This window comes from Lathamus discolor, chromosome 1 (assembly GCF_037157495.1).
Source record: "Lathamus discolor isolate bLatDis1 chromosome 1, bLatDis1.hap1, whole genome shotgun sequence".
NCBI lineage: Eukaryota > Metazoa > Chordata > Aves > Psittaciformes > Psittacidae > Lathamus > Lathamus discolor.
Genome location: NC_088884.1, coordinates 88,321,155 through 88,345,531, shown reverse-complemented (window position 1 = coordinate 88,345,531; position 24,377 = coordinate 88,321,155). Strand labels below are relative to the sequence as shown.

General features: G+C 42.0%; 1 protein-coding gene across 2 annotated transcripts in view; it reads right to left on the bottom strand.

The window, feature by feature from the left end:
* Positions 1–20,597, bottom strand: part of BMP2K (BMP2 inducible kinase) — a 53,365-nt gene extending 32,768 nt beyond the window's left edge. The window contains exons 1-2 of one of the 2 annotated variants that reach the window (XM_065685503.1): positions 20,005–20,597; positions 473–591 (exon numbers count right to left, since the gene is read on the bottom strand). In XM_065685503.1, the coding sequence (XP_065541575.1) occupies positions 473–591; positions 20,005–20,161 (276 nt within the window). In that variant the 5' untranslated portion in view covers positions 20,162–20,597. Of the gene's footprint in view, positions 1–472; positions 592–12,414; positions 12,502–20,004 lie in introns of those variants that run through there. The other variant, XM_065685512.1, reaches the window with a different exon arrangement.
* Between the last annotated feature and the right edge of the window lie 3,780 nt (positions 20,598–24,377).

The window sequence follows — 24,377 nt, the reverse complement described above, 5'->3', positions numbered from 1 at the left end:
GTGAGGCTAAGCCTAGAAGTACTTCTTCAATCAGGTAACTACATAGGTACTGCAATGATTAGAACATATGTATGCTAGAAATAGATGGAGATGAAGACAAACACTCTTCCTAGTATCTGACAGAAGGCAATATAACAGATTTTCTCTTGCCTAGTGAGCACCACTCGGTTAATGGAGCTGTGGCACACAGGCCTTGAGAATTTAAGTGACACCTGCAGAACTGCAAGGAATTTGTTTTGCGTGAGAACCAGATGTACTGACCAAATAGACAATGGCATCAATTTTGTAACTGCTTTAGAAGCTAATCATGCACTTTTTTGAACTCAGCATTAGTTTCTGAAGCTAAAAGTGCAATAGCAGGACTGTAAAGTCAAAAGAGAAGGTGGTCTACAACCCATTGTTATCAAAGAGGAATTTGGTGTATACATTGCAAATTAATACATTCTCCAGTTACAAATAATGAGCTTCTTACCATAATTGTAATTTCCCTCTTACAGATGTTGAGATCCGGCACACTATTAACATACATTCGTTTTAGTGCATAACGTATCCCACCGTGGGTACGTACCAGAAACACAGTTGAGAAGCCACCTAGAAAAAAAACAATTACAAGCAAATGAAGTTACCCAAGTTTTTGTTATTCCTCTAGCCAACATCACTACACACTAAAAAGTGAATAAGAAAGTCTACATCAGTCACTGAGCAAGGAGTAAGAAGGACTTTGGAAATTATAAAAAACTGCTGCCTCAATCAGTTTCACACAGGTCAAGTATTGTGGGGGGGAGGGGAGGGAGAAGAAAACCACACCACAAACACATAAGAGTTTTGCCAGTTTGTTAGCGCATTGAACAAAAATCTTTTAAAAGCATTTTCAAATTCAAATAAATTTATAAAGCCTAGTGTAAACTCTATGCATTCAGGTATCAACCCTGAAGCACTTACAGTCATCCAGAAACCTCAAAGTGAAGGCAATCTCAAGAGCTTCAAAATTACTATATCCCCCAATACTTGATAAAGGTTAATATTTCTCTGAACCTACATTTTACAACACAGAAATGAAAACACTAAGAAAACAGAAACTCTTGAAAAGACACAAAAAAAGTCATGCAACTTCTCAGCTATATAGCCTCAAGACAGGTAGAGCCTCCCTGCAATCACAAATGGTTCAAGCAGACAACTCCCAAGCAGGGTTTTTATTCAAACCCATCTTCAACACATAGTTAATGGTCTTCCCCCAACCAGACCCATCAAAATCCTTCTTAGCACAGCAGCAGCAGCAACTGTGAGCCATGTACTTGAGCCCACCTCCCAGTTCCCCAGTATGAGGTTTTTCTTTTTCTCTTCACTAGTACAGAAAAATCACGCAGGCAGGATTTACACACAGAAAGTACTTCCAAACAGGTAAACTAAAGGGAAAAAACCACCACTCTCAAGTTTTATCCATCTCCTGTTAGCTTTAACTAATGCTGGAGGCCTCCACCAGATGCCGTTCCTATCTCCTCCAGTTCTCAGGCACAGGTTTAGGAAATCCACCCTATGGAAGAGTCCATACTTTCAAACAATACTTTCTCTTAAATGGCTGCTGTAAGCCAACTATTACCATGGGAACTTCCAACTGGTGCAAATGCTCAGGGCCACAATCAAGCCAGAATTATGTAAATTAAAAGTATTAACTTCCCTCATAATGAGGCAGCCAAGTGAAATGCACATGCTTCATGTTTCCTGATGTAATCTGCAAACAGCATTTATTAAGTATAATCTGACACAAGTCTCATGTGCTTGAACAAACATGCACATAATTTACAACTGAAGAAGCTAAGTTTTGTTAGGAACTTTTCTTGAAGATTAAACATTTAATTGTTTTTTAACTTAATTGCTCATTTAGCCAAGTGAGATGCTATGCTGTCCAAAACAGAATTACTAAAAATTTTAATACAACACCCTAAATTCTGCAGAATTGTTAGACTTAACCAAGTTTATATAGGGCCTCCCCAAAACATTAAGAGGACATGAGCACTTAAATTACTCAAGCTCTAATGCCAAACTCCAGCTGGAGCTGAAATGATCTTACACACTCCCCTAATACCAGCGAGGGGAATTATGTCAAGGCCTGCATTAACGGAAGATTTTTTTTGTACTAACCTCTCTTTAAGAGGAGACTTTTTAAAGCACCAATACCTGACCAAAAATATAAAACAGTACTTGGGTAAAGCACAGAAGTCTAATGATGAGAAGACAAAAATCACTTCCTGTCTTTTTAACCGGTTTAATAGCCTTAAAATTCTATGACTAGGAGGAGGAGAAGAAAAAGCTGGATTTCAAGTTTCCCTGAAAACTGGTTAGTATTTTTTATGTAACCAGAGCAGACATGACTGGGTAAAACCAATCAGTAGTAAGTAGTGAAAAACATCTAAATATTCAGCCAGCTGCTTTCCTTGCCATTAGGTGGCAATCTTAACCAATACTTGAACTCTGCAAGGGCCATAAAAGCAGGCCAATTCCCCATTTTGCCAGGAGGGAGACACATGACCTTGAACGGTTTTAGATTTGCAAATATCACCTCTATAAAAATCCTTTCATCAAACAGTCAAGTGGCATAACTGAACAAAACTTTAGCAACTGTATTCATACTTACAAGAAAATTAATAGGTACCATTGCTCTGGAAATCTTAATCCAGTAAAACCCTGAACAATTAAATTTTCAACCTTTTCAGTTGTTTCTGATGTTAAGCTTCTCACTGAAAGCACCGCAATAATCAGTGCTGTACATATTCACAGAATCATAGAATGGTTTTGGTTGGAAAGGACCTTAAGATCATTTAGTTCCAACCCCCTGCCATGGCCAGAGACACCTCACACTAGACCATATTACCCAAGGCTCTGTCCAGCCTGGCCTGGAACACTGCCCGGGATGGAGCATTTACCACTTCTTTGGGCAACCTGTGCCAGTGCCTCTTCCTTATAGCTAACCTGAACTTCCCCTGTTTCAGTCTAAAACCATCACCCCTTGTCATATCACTACAGTCCCTGATTGAGAGTACCTCTCTGGCATCCTTGTAGATCCCTTCAGATGCTGGAAGGCTGCTATGAGGTCTCAATGCAAATTCTCCAGGCTGAACAGCCCCAGTTTTCCCAACCGGTCTTCATATGGGAGGTGCTCCAGCCCCTAATCATCCTCGTGGCCTCCTCTGGACTTGCTCCAACAGCTCCAAGTCCTTCTTATGTTGAGGACACCAGAACTGCACACAGTGCTCCAAGTGGGGTCTCACGAGAGGAGAGTAGAGGGGCAGGATCACCTCCTGCTATCTGTTGATCATGCTCCTTTTGATAAGGCCCAGGACATGGTTGGCAAAAACTGTGTCCTGGTTCAGGATATTCAGGAAAGCTCTTATTAAATAACATTGCTATAGCAGGATACCAGCTAAAAATTGACACTAACATATTCAAGACAAGAGAACACAAGGCTAGCAGGCACAGGCACCACAGTGCTATGTTTTCTCCTTTGTTTCACATCCTCAAGAACTCAAACATAAATTGAGAAACTACAGAAGTGACTAAGGACTCCAACATAGTTAGCACTCCAGACCTGAACATGGGACTGACTGCAGCTCTGAAGAGACTCGTATGCAAAGCTGAAGTAGAGAAGCCTTGTTTTGCATGATGACAGCATGCTGCACTTTGCCACCCCGTACTGTCCCACATGAACAAGAACACCCCACAGACTTCCTGCTAACTGTGGGCCAATGAAAATCCACTTACGCGCCTCACAACCAAGACTCAGCTCTGTTACTGTCAGACCTTGCCACAAAGAGCTAACAGGATGTCGCTTCCACCTCAGAAGAAGGAAGGGGAGGACATTCAGCGTGGTGGCATTTGTCTTCCCTGGTAACTGTTACATGTGATGGAGCCCTGCTTTCCTGGAGATGGCTGAATACCAATTCACAGTAAATTCTGTATTTGGCTTTGCTTGCTTGCACAGCTTTTGCTTTAACTATTAAACTGTCTTTATCTCAACCCACAAGTTTTCTCACTTCTGCCCTTTTGATTCTCTCCCCATCCCAGTGAACAGAGTGAGGAAGTGGCTGTGCAGAGCTCAGGTGCTGTTTGTGGTTCAGCCACAGGAGACTCATAGAGACTGAATCTCTTACAGTCTTTTACTTACAGTTTGCTCCAACTGGTGAACTACTTGACTACATACTCCTATCTCAGACAAACAATAGAACTTCATTAGCAGCAGGGTTTTAGCTGTACAGTAATATGCAATAACCACTACCCACACCTGTCAATGCTGAATCAAGAACAGTAGCTACTACAGCCACTCTCAAAACCAGCAAGGTATAAAAGCTTCTCTACAAATGCATGCTACAGGGCTGCTGAGTTTTAACATCTATTTCCATTTAGACAGAAATATATACCCAAGTAAAGTTTTTAGAAAGCTGATCATTACATAAAAGCATATTTTCAGGTATGGTCCTTACCTGCAGTTTTCCTGTACATTTCAGAAACCTGAAATGAAGAAATAGATGTGGGAAGCAACAGATCCTAGTTGTTTTTACCTACCTACACAATCTGGACAGTTTGATATTTAGTAGCTTCCTCAACAACTAAGCATCATTTTGCATTAAGGGGGAAAAAAAAAAAAAAAAAAAAAAAAGGACAGTTTTGTACAAAATTAACCCTTAGAGCTGTGAGCCCTGGGAATGGCTGCAGAGCCAACATAACAGTTCTGGGACTGTGCCATTACAGCACAGTCCCAGAACTGGCTTCACAATAATTGTGTAAAGTTGTTGTCTTAATGAAGCTCAATAACCTCAAAGATAGTTTATTTCTAATTCAAAGTTTGCAAGTTTGGCTCTCAGCTTGGCCAGGGAGATAAACTTGTGTCCCTCTCTCCACAAAGCTGGATTAAGCGGTCAAAATGTAAATTATTTTCCAGTGAACCATCTACCCACACATATGCTGCTAGCCTTCCCCTCCCACTCCCCTTTTACAAGAAGATAACTATTATGTGGATGGATAAGTATAATAGTATATCTGGGTTTTTTTGCATTTTAGATCTAACAACAAGAATTCAGGTGTTCTCATCTGTGTTCTGAATAAACCTCTGCCTTTAGCAGTACTTTCTCTGCTCTCTTACTATACACCACTTGATGCCTGGATCACTTCACACACATCTACTCACTGTTAATTCTAGAGCCAGAAGTCATTGAGTTGTCTCAATCATCTCCCAACAATCAGGCTGACCTGCAGGCAGAGTCACCCTCCTTCACAAGCTCAACACCCCCCAAAATCACGTAGCCTCTGAGCACTACAATTTGGAAGCCCGACGCACAAGGATGAACCATTTTATGGACTATGAATCCATGCAAAATGCAGTTAGACCAGTCCCTCTCAAAGTCCTGCAGACAAGGGTACAGCAGGAAGTCCTCATTAAATGATTTAAGCTCATACTCTTTGCTGAAAGAAAGTAAAACCTCTGACCTCAATAGCTTTACAAGGTGCCAAGACACGAAAGCCAGTGTCCAAAAGAGCAGGACAGTTATGAAGAGAACGGGGAAAGCAGTCCTCCTCTACTAGAAAAGCATGATCTCACAAAAAACATCTCTTAACACCCACATGCACTTCCGTAGAGAGCACTGGGAAAGGCTCTTTCTCAGTAAGCACTAAGTACCACATTGATGTGCTATTTCACCAGGAATTCTGAGTAAACTTCTTCCCGCCACAGTTGCAGATGAACCTATGCCAAGAGCTACTTCCTGCAGCTCAGTCTTGATCCCATCTTCACAAAGTGTAAAATAAACAGCACATTCTCCAAGCTCAGGGAGAACTTCCATGATCCTGATAGACTATTGTGCCACACAGTCCCCGTCGTTGTCCCCCGCCCCCCGCCATCCTGCTGCTCAATTTCTTTCCTCATGGTGTCCTGCTACACTGCCATAACTCCATATGTTCATTGGAATCCTGTCAGGATAATTGCACAGCACTTCAACTCAGCAGAAACTCACTCCCTCCTGCAACAAAGGAAGCCCTTCCTCCACAGAGGCACTGTCTTCTGTTATCAGGACAGATGTTGTACTGCCCGCACATTTATAGGAGTGATAGACTAAAAGCTTATACAAAAAAATAGAATCATAGAATCATAGAATAGTTAGGGTTGGAAAGGACCTCAAGACCATGTAGTTCCAAACCCCCTGCTGTGGGCAGGGACACCTCACACTAAACCATCTCACCCAAGGCTTCATCCAACCTGGCCTTGAACACTGCCAGGGATGGAACACTCACAACCTCCCTGGGCAACCCATTCCAGTGTCTCACCACCCTCACGGGAAAGAACTTCCTCCTTATATCCAATATAAACTTCCCCTGTTGAAGTTTTAACCCATTACCCCTTGTCCTGTCACTACAGTCCCTAATAAGGAGTCCCTCCCCAGTATCCCTATAGGCCCCCTTCACACACTGAAAGGCTGCTATGAGGTCTCCACACAGCCTTCTCTTCTCCAGGCTGAACAGCCCCAACTTTCTCAGCCTATCTTCATATGGGAGGTGCTCCAGTCCCCTGATCATCCTCATGGCCCTCCTCTGGATTTGTTCCAACAGTTCCATGTCCTTTCTATGTTGAGGACACCAGAACTGCACACAATACTCCAGGTGAGGTCTCACAAGAGCAGAGCGGCAGGATCACCTCCTTCGACCTGCTGGTCATACTCCTTTTGATGCAGCCCAGGGTACAGTTGGCTTTCTGGACTGCAAGCGCACACTGCCGGCTCATGTTCATTTTCTCCTCGACCAGCACCCCTAAGTCCTTCTCTGCAGAGCCGCTCTGCATCTCTTCTTTGCCCAATCTGTAGCTGTGCCTGGGATTGCTCCGACCCAGGTGTAGGACCTTGCACTTGGCATGGTTGAACTTCATAAGATTGGCATCAGCCCACCTCACAAGCGTGTCAAGGTCCCTCTGGATGGCATCCCTTCCCTCCAGCATATCAACCGGACCACCACAAGCAAACTTGCTGAGGGCACACTCAATCTCACTGTCCATGTCAGTGATGAAGATGTTAAACAAGACTGGTTCCAACACCAATCCCTGAGGGACACCACTCGTTACTGGTCTCCAGCCGGACATTGAGCCATTGACCACAACTCTTTAGTTCTGCCTGGACAATACTATTCAGTTCTTCAAATTTCATATCTAAACAGCAAAACCTTTCAAAACCAAACAGAACTCACACATTTGCAAGTGTTAAATCAGATTCCAAACTCCACTTGACTATTGAGAAGCTACACATCAATCAAAATTTACAATGCAGTTTTCAAGCCTTATGAAGAATCTTTGCTCAAGTACTCAGCTTTTGGCAAAAGCTCCACAGGCCAAGGAAGCCACTGACCACAACTCTGCCTTTCCATTCCTGCAGCTCCTCTGCTTAAGAAGATGCACTAAGCATAAAATATTGTGAATGTGTGTGTATGTGTATATAATTTATGTACACTTTTCTGTATGTTTTTAGTAAAGCATATTCCATGTCTCAGTCACAAACACAAGGTTGAGACACAGCTCCACCTAAAAGAGCAGTTGACAGATGTTTCCTGCAAACTCAAGAGCTCAGCACTCCCCAAGACAAGAGCAGAAACAGCTCCCTAATTTTAAAATAATCCATTTCTACACACATGGGTTTTGGATTTCAATATTCCTCCACTTTATTTTAAGCATGCAGACAGTGCATTCCAAGGGGACATACCACTGTTGCTTTTCCCACTGCCCACACAAATTCCCACTGTGTGACAATCTGAATATCAGGGCTAGTTTAGACAAGAAACAGAGCTGTCTTCAGACCAGCATCTGTTCTGAAAGCAGTGCTGTTAAAGCAATACCAATGGGATGTGACAGAACACCTTTACCTGCTCATTGGCCTGCAGCCCTGTAGGCCTTCTCACAGTTGATTTCTCATAGCACCAACCGCAGTCCCACTCTGCAAAAAGCTTTGAGGTAAGTACCTGAGACTACTTTGGGAATCACAGAATGGTTTGGGTTGGAAGGAACCTTAAAAGCTTATCCAGTTCCAACCCCCTGCCATGAGCAGGGATACATTCCACTAGACCAGGTTGCTCTGAGCCCCATCCAGTCTGGCTCTGAACACTGCCAGGGATGAGGCAGCCACAGCTTCTCTGGGAAGCCAAGACACTCCAAGTTACTACCGCGCTCTGTGAAGGACAGACTAAGGTCTGCTATAGATTTTTGTGAACTTTTTCTTATTTAGTAACACCAATGCATCAGACATGCCCAGGTATCAAACTGGGAAAAGCAAAATTCATCTGATATTCTCGCTGGGAAAGAGAGAAATGGTTACGTTTCAAGGGAGAGCATAGAGATGTCAAATGCACAAATATTTGATGTTTTTAACCATTTAATAATCATTAGATCAACTGGTAAAGCATGCAAACCAGTGATGCAACCAGGTACTAGTATTTTTATTATGAAGCTTTAACCCAAGTAAAGCTTATATACTTTGAGACTTCGACAAGTTGCCTCAACTCTGAAAAACCTACTCTCTGTAAAGCCTCTGCTCTCTTCCCTCCCATCAGGCAACATCCTTCTCAAGGATAAAGTATGTAAGATGAACAAGCCTACCACAAGCATGTTGTAACAGAAACTAGAGTATTAAACGGGTCCATTTTCTATACTAACAAACTGAAAGTAAGAAATTTCTGTAAAGTCTGGCAACAAGTCACAATCCACTGGGCTTCATTCACAAAGTCAGCTCTAAAAGGCATGTCAATAAGCATTTTTAATGCACATAACCATTTATTTAAAAAATAAAAAAATAAAAATCAAAACAAAAAAACCCAACCAAAACACACCTTGATACCTTGATTTTAGCTCCAATATAATAAACCCAACCAAAACACACCTTGATACCTTGGTTTTAACTCCAATATAATAAACAAGTGTCAAAATAAGAGTTACAGAATGGTTAAATCAGTGGGTACAGATACATTATATACCTAATATGCACAGCTTTTCTGGAAGTAAACTCCACTGTCACATAGAATGTTACCACCCATTAAAATAGATCCAACACAACTTTTTCTCCAACTCTTGCTCTGTAATTTGTCTTTTGTTTTCTTTAGTATTAGAATTTACATTGCTATTTAAACACACGAGCATAAGAATCCAAAGCACAGAAAGTCAAAGAACCAATCTATAACCTCACACAGGAATAACTTGTCCACTCAATACCACAAAACCACCATGGCACAGAAACAAGGCAAAGCGGGAGGTGCCCAGCTTGGCCAAAACAGCAAGTTCCATGGCACCTTGGAGATGTGCCACCTTCTATTGCAGCAGAAACAGAACAGTCACCGGGCCATGCTGAGATGAACAAAGCAATTCATCATGCACAAGCATTCCAGACTGAGGAAGATGTCCTACAAGAGTCTCTGCTTTACTATATTTCCAAGACACCATACACATACCACATTATCTAGATGAAACATGTCCCTCTCCACTGCTACAAAGAGTCTACAGAGCCTGACTCACATCTTCACATCCAAGAGTAATCACCGCTGAACTCATTGACAGTTTTTCATACATGAGCATGATCAAAACTGAATTAACTGGCTGGAATTAGTTGCTAAAGATACATTGCATTATTATTTGAGGCAATCAGTGTAACAATTTTCATTATTTCACCTCATCTTTAGCTGTCTGCAAATATTTGTCTTTGTTTAAATTCTGAAGATATCAAAGGAGCAGATACAGACCCATCTGGCAAATGAACAATGGGAGACCAATAAATTAAGAGCAAAATACTGAGATTCAACCTGCCTATACCAATAAACAGAATTAAATATTTTAGGCAATATTACTTCCTCAGCATGTGCGGGGGGGCAGGCAGTTCTTATAGCTCTATCTGGTACATGTTGAATACATTTGAATATTTCAATTCACATACAAAACATCTCTTTATTAAGACTGTTATCTGAATTATTTTACATCTCTTACACTTGAGCTTCATTCAGTAATAATACTTTCAACTTTCACACTGTGACACATGAGGATTCAAAGAGACACTGAAACTTCTAAATGGTATAAGCAGCTTGATTGTTTTAAATAAACTATGCTGCAATGGCAACGAGATTCCAAGTATTAGAATCAAGATTATCAAAATCACTTAATACCTCCGATACACCTACCCCGTTTGAAGGCAGTCAACAACAGTAACTCTGAACAAGGCAGTTATTCATTAAACAGACAAGTCTGGAAGCCTTTGTCTCAGACAATGAAAACATTAGGACCCATCTACTACCTAAAGCCAGAAGACATTCAAGTAAAACTCCCTCTTACAAATGCAGCTATACAATTCAACAGCAGCTTCACTGAACAGCAAGTCCTGAGGACTAAGTACAATAGCTGTTTAATGGAGACAATCATTTCAAGAGAGCACAAAGCTGGTAACATTAAATTCAAAGCAAGACTGGAGCAACTTGAAGATATCTACATGACTAAACCAAATTAGATGTGGCACATGAGTTTGCTTTTGAGTTTCTGTATGGTAATACTGCTTTTAGAACAGTAAATACAACTGATAACTGTATCAGCTTTCTCTTCTATTTTCAGAGCACCTAAGGAATTTCTGGATAGCTCATTCTGAGAACAAATAAACCTCCCACTGTTTTCAGGAGTTCTCATTAAGTAAAAGCCAAGTGTTAGTACCCTGCAATTACTCATCTAAACAGAACTCAAGGCCAAGGTCTGGACTCCACAGACACAGGCCATGCTACCGAGCTCTATGGAGAGACAGCAGCTCACAAAGATAAAATCACTTCCTTCGTTTCAAAAAGTTTCTTTTCCTGCATTTCACACATGGAACAGAACTGATGTCATGTCCAACACTGACATGACAAATTTCATCCACGCTTCCTATTCTTGACTCCTGCAACACATGTTATATTCAAGTCAGGTCACTATACGTGTGTGCCAGCAGAGTAATTAAGTACCTTTCATTCTTTAATGATTTATTTGCTCCATATCGAAGACACAAGAGTTCAAAACCAAAGTGCTACAAGAAATCACAGTCTCCTGTGTTTACACTACTGCAATCCAAAAGAGCAGTTGGTGCTGCCACATTTCTTAAAGAGCACAGATGAAGCCCATGTACATTTAGCAGTTAAATGAAGATTAGCTCAAAGTTCTGTTCCTCCACAGCTTGCTCTCCAAAGAAATGCTCTTTTCATATAGTTGCCTGCATGTGATTCAGTAATTAACCAAATCAAAAACCCCACAGGTGTTCAGCAACACTTTAGCTAAAAAAAATTATATTCAGTTTTTCAACCTATAGGAATTATGGAAGAAATAATAACGTCAGAGTAATCACACACTTTTAAAACTATTTTTTGTTTTATAATAAAAGTGGCCTAACACTAAGATAATCTCATTAGAACTGCTACTGAAAGACAACATGCACAGATACAAATCATGGTGCAAATACATTAAAAAAAAGTAAAATGAATCAGCACAACAGAACAAGAATTAAGCCAAGAATTGAACCACTCCTACATATTACTACATAACTCTTAGAGACTTGCATATTAAAGTTTCAAGGCACCATACAAACAAATCCATCCATTAAAATAACGTGCAAGTTTGTAAGGAAGCCCAACATATACATTATTCCAAGTAAGACCTCCTCAAGCCCTGCAATATCAGCATTCCTTTCTTTGTATATGGCAATCAAGGTATAGCCTATTACAGAAGCAATGAGGAAGAAACCATTCCAGAGCCAGGATGCTCCAGACTCTTCCAGCATCTCTTGTACAGACTTGTATGACTTGGGGCAAACTCCTTCATCTTCCTTAGTTTCTCCATCTGCTGAAAGACTAAGTGGATGTGATGTTCTTCAGATCGATATCAGCTTTGACAACTCTTCGAAAGCCAGACAAAAGAATGTTCAGAGGTTTTCTCTCTCATATTAGTCTACAAAATAATTTCTTCAATGTTTTTAGCATTTGTGTCAGAAGTGGCAAGGCAGATGCAACAAGAATCAAGGCTAAGAAAAGACTATCATACCTTTACAGGGAGAACACTCCAATTTATCTAGTATTTAGTCCCACAACACAGACTCCATAATTTGTAACATCTGTGTTCATGCTGCTCAAGAAAACCATGACTTTTGCTACTCAAACCAAAAGAAATATTTACACTTAAGTAAAACAGACCCTTAGAACAAGTAAGACTTTTGCTTCCAGTTGTTAACCATCTTCCCCATGCATTTTCCACCACCTTGCTTCTGTTCAGAGACCCAGTTTCACAACTGACATACCCATATTCAAGACATCCCTCTGCTACTAGTAAAAGGTAGCTAACCTAGACAAGTGTGAGCAAGGAACACATGAATCAGAGGAGAACAGAAAGTTTCCTACCTTCTTAACCAGCAGACAACACTCAAGAGACTGAAATCCATTCCCACGACAACAAGGGAAGCAGGAGAAGAGGAATTCATCTTCCTTCCTTGTCAGCAGCTAGACAATGATGAAGAGAGAAAACAGAACCGAGCCCTTCAAAAGAACAGGGGTTTCATGTTCACCACCTGACTGCTTAAGCTGGACAGCAACACCCAGGACATAGCATCTCTACCGCTGCACAAGGACAGACTAGAGATGATGAGACCTGCATTATTAGGATACGCAAATCACCCTTAGACTTTCACCTTAAGGTATAAGAAATAGGCAAATATTCCCAACATTTCAGGAAAAGGCTGTTCATCCAGTGTATTAACAGCTTTTAAGCTAAACCTATAAAAACACAAAACGGAAAACTGCCCTTCAAACCAGATTCCTACAAATCTAAATTTCTTAGCAAGAGGAGAGCATCTTAAGTAATCAAATTACAGTTCAGTGACTAACCATGTCTGTGCTCCTGGTTAGTCCCAAATGCAGAGTAAAATCTGTTTTCTAGAACCCCCGTTTTCTGACACTCTTACACCCCACATTTTGGGCAGGCATAGAGCATTCATAGTGCCAGTTAATACAGCTCCGCTTCCAAACAGCGACTTGTTGGGCTTTGGTAACCTACTTATCTAGACTGTTACAGAGGCATAAAATAAATAAAGCCCAAGGTCAAGAAACTCAACAGTTTTGAGAATGAAGTCTTATAAAGAACACTGTAAACCAAACAGTGCCAGAGACAAGAACTGTGATTACCTCAACAGTTCTCCTCTGAACCAGATGCAACATCTATTTAGCAAGAAGACATTTAGCAGACAGCACATGTGCACACGTTTACAGCTCAAACAAGCTAACATATACAACTAGAAAGATGTCTAAGTTCACACACTTAACATGTGCACATATAACATGCTCATTCTTCCCAGACGCAAAAGGAATGTAAGCCTGTAATTACACTTCTCTAGACAGACCAAGTCCCATCTCTGGCATTAACTCCAGTGCTCCACAAACAGAACTGTACAGCTACTTCCATATGGGTAATACACTAGTCAATGACTGGCAGCTATGATGCTACACTAACAACAGCCCATAGAAATAAAAATCTTCTTCCAAGGACCACTAGTTTCTAGTTAACACCTGCCTGAAAAGGAAGTCTACTTTTACTAGCTTACAAAGCTTTTCTTTTCTAAATTGATATGCAAAACACCAATCTAATTAAAAAAAGAAAGCCAACAGTACACACACCCCTAAAATGAGACCCTGCACAACTTCTTTTCCAGCCAGACTAAGCATTTCCCAGACAAAGCCAACATATCCTCCCTTTTCACACACTGCCTTATACTTTGAGGATGTCCAGGAGCTTCATAGTAAGCATGCATACAGCACCTTTTATGACTACTGTAGCATCAGAATACTTGATCAAAACACAGCCCTAAGAAAAAAATGCAAGGAGATGGCATGTTTGTTACATCTGTCTTAAGTCAAAAGTTGGCATAGGAAAGATGGCTTCAGCTTGTGCATCATATGATACTGCTACAAATAAGTTGCTTCTTTATAATCATTTAACTCTTGGCCACTATCCCAAAGACTTAGCTCAGAATTACTAGATTCCAAAGTACATGCTCAGTATTTAACAACTTCTGGGCACACAAAAGTTAAATTCATAATGTTCTTGAAAAAGAACAGAACAATTACATGCAATTATCAGGTGTAATATTACATGTTGGTGTGTACTGCAAAGCAGAAAGGAGAGTCCTTAAGGGGACGCAAGACTAATAACTTGACAATCAAAGAATGTTAGGCCGCATGTCCCTAAGAGCTGAACTTGGACTTACCTGTACAACAGACATCTTTGTCGGCCTGCAGATGTTTCCTAACCTGTTAATTTCTCCATCTTTGAAAAAGAGGCACATGACAGCTCTGGAAAACACAGCAAGAATGACTGTTCTCCAGAAGTACCACTGCAGTTGCCAGTATACTTAGATAACAAAACATTCATTTTGTGCACCACGTTATATAATAAGATATTTCTACCTGCATATTGACGAGACCAGGATCACATGCAAATACCCAAACTGCTTCCTGGATTGCATTTTTTTTTTTTTTTTTTTTTTTTACGACATGGAACACAGCCGCATCTTGTAATACGCAAAACACAACATTCTTTTTTCAAGATGTTAGCTGCTTTCATTAGGCTTGAGAAGCCCAAAAGATTAATCTCAAGTGCTACAGTACAGGCTCCAGATGTTGTATTACCCAGACACCAAAACTCTGTTCAGCATGTCAACCCTGCCATTCTTAAGGTGGGAGCAAGGCAGACATGCCCATCACTGGGAGTGTGCCAGAACTTCACGTGTATTACGTTATACTCTTAGACAAAATGAAAACCAGAAAGTTTCAAGTACTCGCGCTGACTTTTTTCCTCCCTTTAGCTTTTGAACTCAAGCCAACCATTTCTCCTACTCAGATATTATCCAAGCAAAACTGCTTCAGACAGAATAACAGACCTGACATTTACAGTAATGTGTAAACACGGATTCAGCGATGTTACACTCCGAAAAACACTATCAACATGACCAATCCCAACTAAATCTTTCCAGATAACCTTCCAGCTCACAATCCACCCGAAAAAAGTGAACTAGATTCCAACTGAAAGTAAAACAGCAGCTACTACCAACAGTGGCAAGTCACATGCAACATAACCTCAAAACTAATGAAGAAAGCCAATAACAAACATCTCAGCTTACCATGTAGGACAGTGGCACACCACATCGTCATGACAGAAGTCACCGTGCACCAGCTATACTCATAATACCTACCACAAAAATAAGCTCTCCCATTGTACAATCAATCTCAAGAGGTACAAAGTTGGTCCATACCACATCTAAAGTCTTTCAGATACTAAAGTTGACATCTATTACAAAGGCACTTCTCTCTATTCAACCTCTTCAGAGCAAAGCACAACCCACGACCCACATCTTCACAGGAGATAAAGCAGTGTACGCTGTACAGCAGCACGCTTCAAGATTTATAGCGGCTGCCAGAGTTGCAAATCCCCACAAGAGAACATACTCTAAAGACCTAAAAATCAGTGTATGAAAGGTTAACTGCAGTGCAGCTTACCAAAGCATCCTAGAAGTGCATGAAAAACCTTATGAACTCTAGAAATTGAACAGCATGACAACCTACAAACAACACAGGATCTCACAAAACAGGACCTGGGTTCTTCTCCATTAAGGCTGTAGTTTTCTTAGGCCTCAACTGAACAGTATGAAAACAAAAGAACAACTGAATAATAAATGTCATCAAGTGCTTCCAAAGACTGCATGCCTAATTCAAGTACCACCGATGACAGAGCTTGCAAGCAGCTCATTCCTTCACTAGTTTGCCAGTAATTACTCCAAAAGACGGTAGTGAGACAACTTAAAAAGAAGGGAGAAAGAATTCCCAATTTTATAAAGGGAAGATACAAAGTTTTCATTTGTCCTATCAAGAGGTCTCTCTTCACAGAAAACTGAGCTTTAACCATTGTATCAAACACATGAAGCAAATGTGTTATACAAACATGAACTCATTAGCTTAAATGGAACCACCACTTTAATGGCTTCTTCCCTCCTATTCTCTCTAGGCCCAGATGTAAAGTCACTAAGAAAAACAACACCTTGCTAAGATAGAACACAACATATGGAAGGCTCAACACTACACTGCTCCAAACTCATCATTTTATCAATCACAATGATAACAAAAAAAGAAAAAAAACCACCCCACAGTATAACCACTACTAAACAACTTCCTACCACATACACTAAGGCAAAGGCAACAGAGAAAGTTACAGCCCGAGTAGCAACATATCATGTTCAACCCCTCCAACCCAACCAAGTTTAGATGCACATAAAAACTGAAGACAAGCCTATTGCCTTTTCTGAGCACAGCAACACTACCTACCACTAGTTTAAACCCAATCTGGGTACTTCTGAGAGCAAGCTGCATAGGGTATGCAGTTTTTTCCATTCAGGTCTCCAGCATCTTGCTTCCACTTCTGTAAGCAACATACTTGCTGGTGGAAGGTTTAAAATGGGGGGGGGGGGTGGGGTGTGGATATAATCCCAACACAGATTTAATGACAAGAGAGTTCCGCTTCCACCAAATGCAGCCAACCTAGTCCTTCCCCAAACACAAAGCTTTCTGGGAGCAAGAGCATCACACTCTTGTGCTATACTGACAGCGTATGAGGCTATACCTTATCTATAGCTAGGGTTAGCATTTATAAGCAAACAGTAATTATTGGATAATCCTGTGAAATCCAACTCAGTAAAGCTCACCCACAGCCATAGCACTCCTAAGATGTGACCAAAAAAACTCTCATGCTTGTTTCTAGGACACTACTCCCTTTATTTCAAGGTTCTCTGCTGAAGATGGCTCCAAGTCCAGTAGCACTGGCCCACTAAGTTTACAACTACCTGCTAGCCACATAAGGCATTTATCACCAAATGTGAACTAGAAAGTCTTTTTTCAAAGATTAGACTCACCATAACTAGAGTTCCCTGTGCACTAACTGTAACTTTCAAGAGAGAATTTCCATATTTTTATCAGACTGAATTTTCCAAACTTCAGATGCATTGCACACACTTTTGTTCAACAAGATACAAAGAGAAGGCCTTAATTCCACCTGCATCAGTCATTTATTCCACATACTTCTACAGTCCCCTCCAAATGGACTGGAACTCATTTTCAAGCCTTAACCAAAACTGATTGGGTTTTTTCCCCACCTCTGCAAAATAAAACCTTAAAACAAATACCTCCATCCAACAACATACTAAACATCACGTTACATAGGTTAAGAAGTCACCAGAGAAGAGATGCATTTAAAACAGATGAAACTGTCTAACAGCCTACTAACTACAGCACTAGAACCCTTATACTTGCTTTACTACAAAAGGCTGCAGTTGCTTTAGACAGCATTATACACAATTATGCAAAATAGATGCAAAATCAAGCGCTAGCTTCCTAAGGCAAAATTTTGAATGGGAGGGAGGTGGGTCTTCATATCATTTGAATCTGACAGACACATAATGCTACTAATTCTTATAGCTAGTAAAAAGGCCTATCAATACCACAGCACTGCTAAGAGAACGTTCTACATCCATTCTGAAATAGGCTTACGTTCATTAGATTCATTAACTCATTAACAACACTTTGTGACACAACATAAAACTCTGATATGAGCCTCCTACAGTAATAGGAACTACATGACAAGCTTAAGACCCTCAGTAAAACTGGGTTTCAGAAAAGAAAGGAAGGAAAAAATGCCTTACGCAAAGGGACTAGGGTTAAACCAGTTTGTTCCTCCTTGCCCCACAAAGAGGAAGAGTATTAAGCAGAGGATTTTTGAAGTGTTAAGTATTAATAACACATTCCAATATGACTAACGTAACGTCAATAACATGCAATTACTTACTATTAGGTATCACTAAGTCAAGGGAAAAAACTGACTGTCGAGAAGTAATCCCTAGATAAAAAGCAACTCTTTCATGCACTACCTTGGTCAGTTGTAAGTACCAAAGCACCACATGAGCCCTTCATCACCATGACCCTTCCGTTAGCCCCATGGGGCACATGCCAGCTCCACACACACACTACAGTCACAGAGCTGCAAGAGAATCAGCCCCTGGCTCCCTCACTCCCCAACCACTTCAAACATGCAGCTCTGCTACCTGCTCTTTTCTATTCCTCTTAGGCCTTTTCAGGTCGTCCCTACCAAACAGCTCTGGAGTCATCTTTGAAAACTTTTCCCAAGCTGCAGCAGATTTACACTGCCCTAATTCCTATCAGTCCTGGTCTGAGGCATTCAGATTTAAGAGACCATATAAAAGCAGCAAAAAACTTTCTAAGTTTTCTGTACTCCAAAGTATGGAAGCCAACTGGCACAACACTGACTAGTAAAATTCATACTCCCCCTGCTCCCAGGCCTTTCTGGGCTATGAATTTGTTTCTGCAAGCTACAGAAAAAAGAAAAAAAACCCAAAACCCCCCACTCAGTTATCTTAACACATTCTAAGAAAACACTTAATAATATGCTCAATTGAACCAAGCACTGTGCATTTTTTTCCCCTTTTCACTACATACATTGTTTTTGTGTTACCTCCTCCATTTGATCAGGAGCCTATTTCTATAATTTCACAAGTCTATCCTGCGACCAGCCCTGCAGAGAAATGACCTGTCAGATGACAAGGACTCTGAAGAAGCTGTCAGCAAAGACCACTCATCTTTCAGGTAAGCAGGTATCCAGCTGGCTAAGCCCTGACCTCACTTCTGTAAGTCAAAGACAAAATACTGCAATCTAAATATTAAATACCAGTTCAGAATTCTACTAAAACCTTTTCCAGGTAGCAATGACAATTTAAGTAGTACCCATACATTTCTATTTTAAACAGTATCTATCTGCATGTACTTGTTAAAGCTGGATCTTAAATCTTTGTTGAGGAATGTGCCTAAGCAATGAAACTTTACAAGCACATTTATGGATAAACTACTCTAAGCAATGCACGGACATAAAAAAGGTAAAAATAAGCTATTTTATCCACAACATCCAAAGCTGTGTGTTGTAGTGCTGCAGAATCCATTCACTACGAAGTACGCAGGACTACCCTGTGCTCACTGAGCTAGGAAGTGAGTTATACTTTATACGTTACAACATGGGCTGCCCCCGACTAGGATATATCAAGGGTGGAATGCTTCCCCAAACATACACACAGAGTAAAACTCAAACATGGCTGTTTTGATGATGGCCCACGCCAGCGCCTATTAAAGTCACTCAAAATTCCAGCGAGCTACAAGACTATCTGAATTCACACAACTCTTTTCGAAGACCCAATGGAGGTCCAAAGACATGAAGTGCAAGCTAACGACAAGAATTAGCTGTCAGGCACCCTGCAACAAGGGGGAGGGAGGCCAGCAATACTCGACAGCAGAAGTTGCGAGCACTGCAACTTCACTCTTGACCCTACCAGAAACCTACTGCACTCCTACAAGGAAGACCATGCGGCTTGTTTTCTGCTTGTTTGTTCCGGTTTGTTGGGGTTTTTTTTGTGTTTGTTGGGGTTTTTTGTGCGTATGTGGTTGTGTTTTTTTGGGTGTGTGTGTATGTATGTTTTTTCTCCTCAGATTAGCTGCAAACCCCTGCTACAGAATTGCTGCTCCCCACCAGAGGCACCAGTGCCCGGGAGCGCCGTCCCCGATCCCAGCTGCTCCATCCGACCCAGGGAACGACCCGCCAGCTCCCCGGACATCTCCGACCGGTTGACTCGCCACAATATGCCGGGATACTCCACAATACTCCACTCTAAGCCACCACCGAGCCCCACGCACCAGCCGAAACAAGAAAAAACCACCAAAGCACCCCTAACCGGCTTACCGCGGGTAAGCAGCTCTCCAGGAAGGGGAAGGGGGCCGCGGCCCCCGCGTGGCCCCAGGGCCGAGCTCGGCCCCTACAGCTCCCTTTCTCGTCCCGCGGACACCGCGCACGGCCCCAGAACTCCCCTCACCCCCTTCCCCTCCCCCCGTTACCTTCCGCCAGCAGCTCCTCGGGAGTGACCTGGTAGCGCCCGACGGCCAACACCTTGCCTAAGGCGACGCCGCTCGCCCCGCCGCCGCCTCCGCCGGAGCTCACACCCGCTGTCCCGCCGCTCCCCTCGGGCTTGGGCATCCGAGAAAACTTCTTCATGGCGAGGGAGGCCCGCCGGGCCCACGGGACGGGCGCGGAGCAGCCGAGGAAGAAGCCGCTCGGGCGGGAGAGAGGCGGCGCGCCTGAAGCGAGGGGCGGCCGCTGCCCAAAGGCGGCCGGGGTGGGGGCTGCCCCGGTTCACATGCCGGCCGCGGCCCCCGCCCCAGTTCTCCTCACCCCTTCTCTGCGCCCGCTCCCGCAGCGGCCGCACGAACAGGAGGAGGAAGAAAAAGAAGATAGAGGAGGAGGAGGACAAGAAAGGAGAAGAAGAAAGAAGGAGGGAGAGGGAGGAAGGGGGCGGGCACAGCCCCGGGGCACGGGGAGGAGCGTGGCGCCGGCCGGAGCCGCCCTACCAGGGAGCAGCGCCAAGGCGCATGCGCGGCCGTAGCTGCCCTCACACGCACGCACAGACACAGACAGACAGACAGACAGACAGACAGACAGACAGACAGACAGACAGACAGACAGACAGACAGACAGACAGACAGACAGACAGACAGACACACACACACACACACACACACACACACACACACACACACAGACACACAGACACACACCCACCCCACACCCACCGCCGGCCGGAAGTGAGGTTGTTGGCTCCGGGCGAGCACGTGGAGCGGGAGCCCGGGACTGGCGGGTTGGAGGGGGGGCGGTTGAGCCGATGTGGGGCGCGCGCTCGTGTTCTTCAGCGCTGCCTCCCGCTTCCCACTTGCGCTCCCTCAGGGCCTTGAGGCGGGCAGTTCAATGGCCGGGACCCGCTAACTGCGAGGTATGTGTTTAGCGTGGCTATGATGAGGTGATACTTGTCGCAGTTCACTAGGCACAGCGGCTGGGAAACACCCTGAGCTTCAAACCAGTTATCTCAAACGTCCACATTCAGACCAAAACCAAATTTCTGAAAATGCCAGTGACATCCAGGCTTTTGTACTTAGCGTGATTTTCGTCATCCAAAACCAGGGATTAGAGCCATTGAAAAAGTAGCTTTGTGCCAAGCCTGTGCTCCTTGGGTAGTCTCCCCATGCACATACACATGAGGTATTCTCACATTTTTTGTCTCCATTTCCAAATTATACAATAAACCCAAAATTTACATGGGATCTCTTGTCATTCTTTCATATGAAAGAATGAAGTTGCATTTTTTACATTTAAAGCAGGAATTTAACAGCACACAGCCTTTCACACTGAATACCTAGGTTTTCAATGGGTACCGATTGCAGCCATTGGTTAAGTAAAACTTCTGGAGAAGTCAGAAGCTTAAATCTTTTGGATAACATTTCAATAACTGAATTAGGTTTGACTTAAATCGTGTTGCCATGCTTTTAGTCAGTAACAAAATGACAGTATTGCACTATTAAAGTGACAACTTGTGGTGGACTGAGAGCACTGATACAGTTACTCACATTAGGAGTCCCGTTTCTGTAGTCATTGCCATCCTTTCAGTAAGAGATCAACTTTCCAGCAGCACAGAGAGACTCCAGTTCACAGTTTCCCTTAGAAGAGAATGGTATTTTGACTGCAGATGAAAGGAACAAAGTGCTCTGAGAGGAATGGCATGATCAACAGCATTTCATTAATGAGAACATTCTTACAGTGAGATGTGCCTACGCTCCTCACATAGATGCTTTTAATTAGGCCTCCGAGAAGAACACAGCTAGGTTGAAAGCACGCAAGTTTAGCACCAGTGAGTAGCAAAATCAGAAAAAATAATGCATTTTCTTAAAGTCACTGCGACTTTCAAGGTAGGATTGACTTTTAGGTCAACAGGATAGTTTTTATTTGTTCTGGGGGTTCCTATCCCCACTCATGTGTTTTTGTTCTTTTTAAAGTAAGAGACTGAATTATTGCTGGAGTTATTTATAGGCCAGACAGCATAAGCAGTCTTGTTGTACTGGGTTTAATGCTACTAATCTCTTTCTTGACATAATAGAGGATGTTGAGGTCAACTACTCGGCATCACTGGCAAACAACTATATCAGTACTGCACACCCAGTTGTGGTGATGAACATGTAGATGTCTGCAGAACTGGCTGGTCTCTCATGAGTAATCTCAATAAGCTACACTGGGGTGACCTTACTATGTTCCACAGCCCATTGAATTGCAAACTTGACATCCAGATAGTCTTTTTCTGTAAGACTCCAGCATTTTTGAGGAGGCTTCCTGTAAAGGATTTCCTTTTATTAAGTACAGGTGAATGAAGAGACAGATTTTGACAGATCACTTAAAAAATATGGGCCCAGTCCTCCAAGCAGGTAAATGAGTAATAATTTTGCGTATGTGAACAGGCCCACTGACTTTTATTTGATTCTGCACCTGAGCAGAACAGCATTTTGGCATTTCTAGAAGTATTAATTTCCAAGAAGGAAATGTTGTGAGATTTCTTGCCCTCAGGGTATGAAACCCAAAATAAACTCTTCTCTCCCTTACTGAAATTAAACCTCTTGTTTGGTTCAGGCAGAGCAGGGATGCTTCAGTCTTCTGCATCTGGAATGTGTGCAGTGAAACCAGCCTGTTCAATGTAACATACACTTGGCAGTATGGCACACAGATCAGAAAGGTATTTGCACTACTTAAAAAAAACCTAAACAAAACAGAAAAAAGCTGTAAAACGTTGACAGTACCCACAAACACAGTTACTTTCTAGTTGATGTGAAACAATAGATGGTCAGAAATAAAATCCAGTGACAAAAACCAGAAAATCAGAAGTATGAATCCTGAAGTGAGGAGAGATCAGCTACAGAGGTGGAGAAGATGGTGCTGGGACAGGGAGAGCCATAGCTTGAGTCAGATAATCTATCTGTGACTTTATTCAGAGTGCTGGAAATCTAGATCCCCTTCCTGACTCTTGACTGCCAGACAGCCTCAAGCTTGCTGCCTCATCTCAGTAGACAAAAAAATTTCCCATCTATAAATCAGGATAAGGCAACTTTAAGTCTGCTGCTTCATCTCCATGTATAAAATTAGTTATTTCAGTAGTGTTTTTTTACTCCATTGTAAAATCCTCTGAGGATTTATGGAGGAAAGCTCTAGGTAAGAACATTACTTGAAAATAAAACATCAGACATTTCATATGTGCTTGGAGTTTGAAATGTGATGATTAATCTTCTTTAAAACTGCTGAATAGATCAAATGCCTTTACCTTGTTTACTGTTTCTTAAGCATTCCTTTCCTTATATCTCCCTCTACTCACAACTCTTTCCTGTGTACAATACATAAATTGGTTTTATATCAGTCCCATGGGAATAAAACAGCTTCCTGCAAAAATGTGTGATATCCCTTACAGAAAGTAGTTATTAAGGAAAAATAGAAGTAGAAAACTTCCGTTGTGTGAGTGCTGTTTTGGAAATGTCTCTTGCTTTTTCTGAACAAACTCTTTTCATTCTTATTACCCAAATAATGAGTGTTAGAAAAGAAAGTGAAAGAAATCTAATTTTCTAGAAATACACTGGTTACATATGAAACTATTTCATTTGTTTGTAACATATGCTCTCAAGTGTTCAGTTGTTAGTGCAGTAAAATTTTGGTCTTATTCAGTCATGTGAGGGTTATTTTCTAGCTTGTAATCATTCAGTCAGTGTGAATAAAGCACTACCAGAGAGAAGGTTTTCCCAATAAGCAGTTTTTGTTGTTTTTCCCCCACTCTTACTGCCTCATTGTTGCATGCTTGTTTTCCAAGCCTTGAGAAACATCATTTTACGCAGAGAAGTAGCTGTACAATCTTCCTATCTTAGTAACTGTGTCTAAAACAGACTGCATCAGGGTCAGCTGCATGAAACTAAGATACAGCATTTGCTAAGACCAGACAAGATGTTTATGATGAGCTAAAAGCTACGAAAATCCCAGGAGACAACTGGTTTGGGTTTGCTTTTGCTTTTTTTCTAGCATCAAATCATATCCCAGCTCCACATCTCAGAGGCAGTAGTAGTAGTGAAAGGCTGTTTTTGTTTGTTTAATTATGTATACAAAATAACAGAAAGATTTTGGTAGGTTGTGATAAATGTTGGCATGCAAAGTAGGTTGACATGGGGGGGGGGGGGGGGGAAGCCCACAAAAAAAGCCAGGAAGAAGACTGAGATCACTTGATGCACTAACGAGCTAGAAAGCAAGTGCATTCTCTGTCGTCTCCTCCGGTTTGGAAGATCTGAGCAGAGGCAAAGGCTTTGCATTGACCTTGTGAACAGAGACAAATTTTCATTCCTTTCAGTTGCTTTCAGCT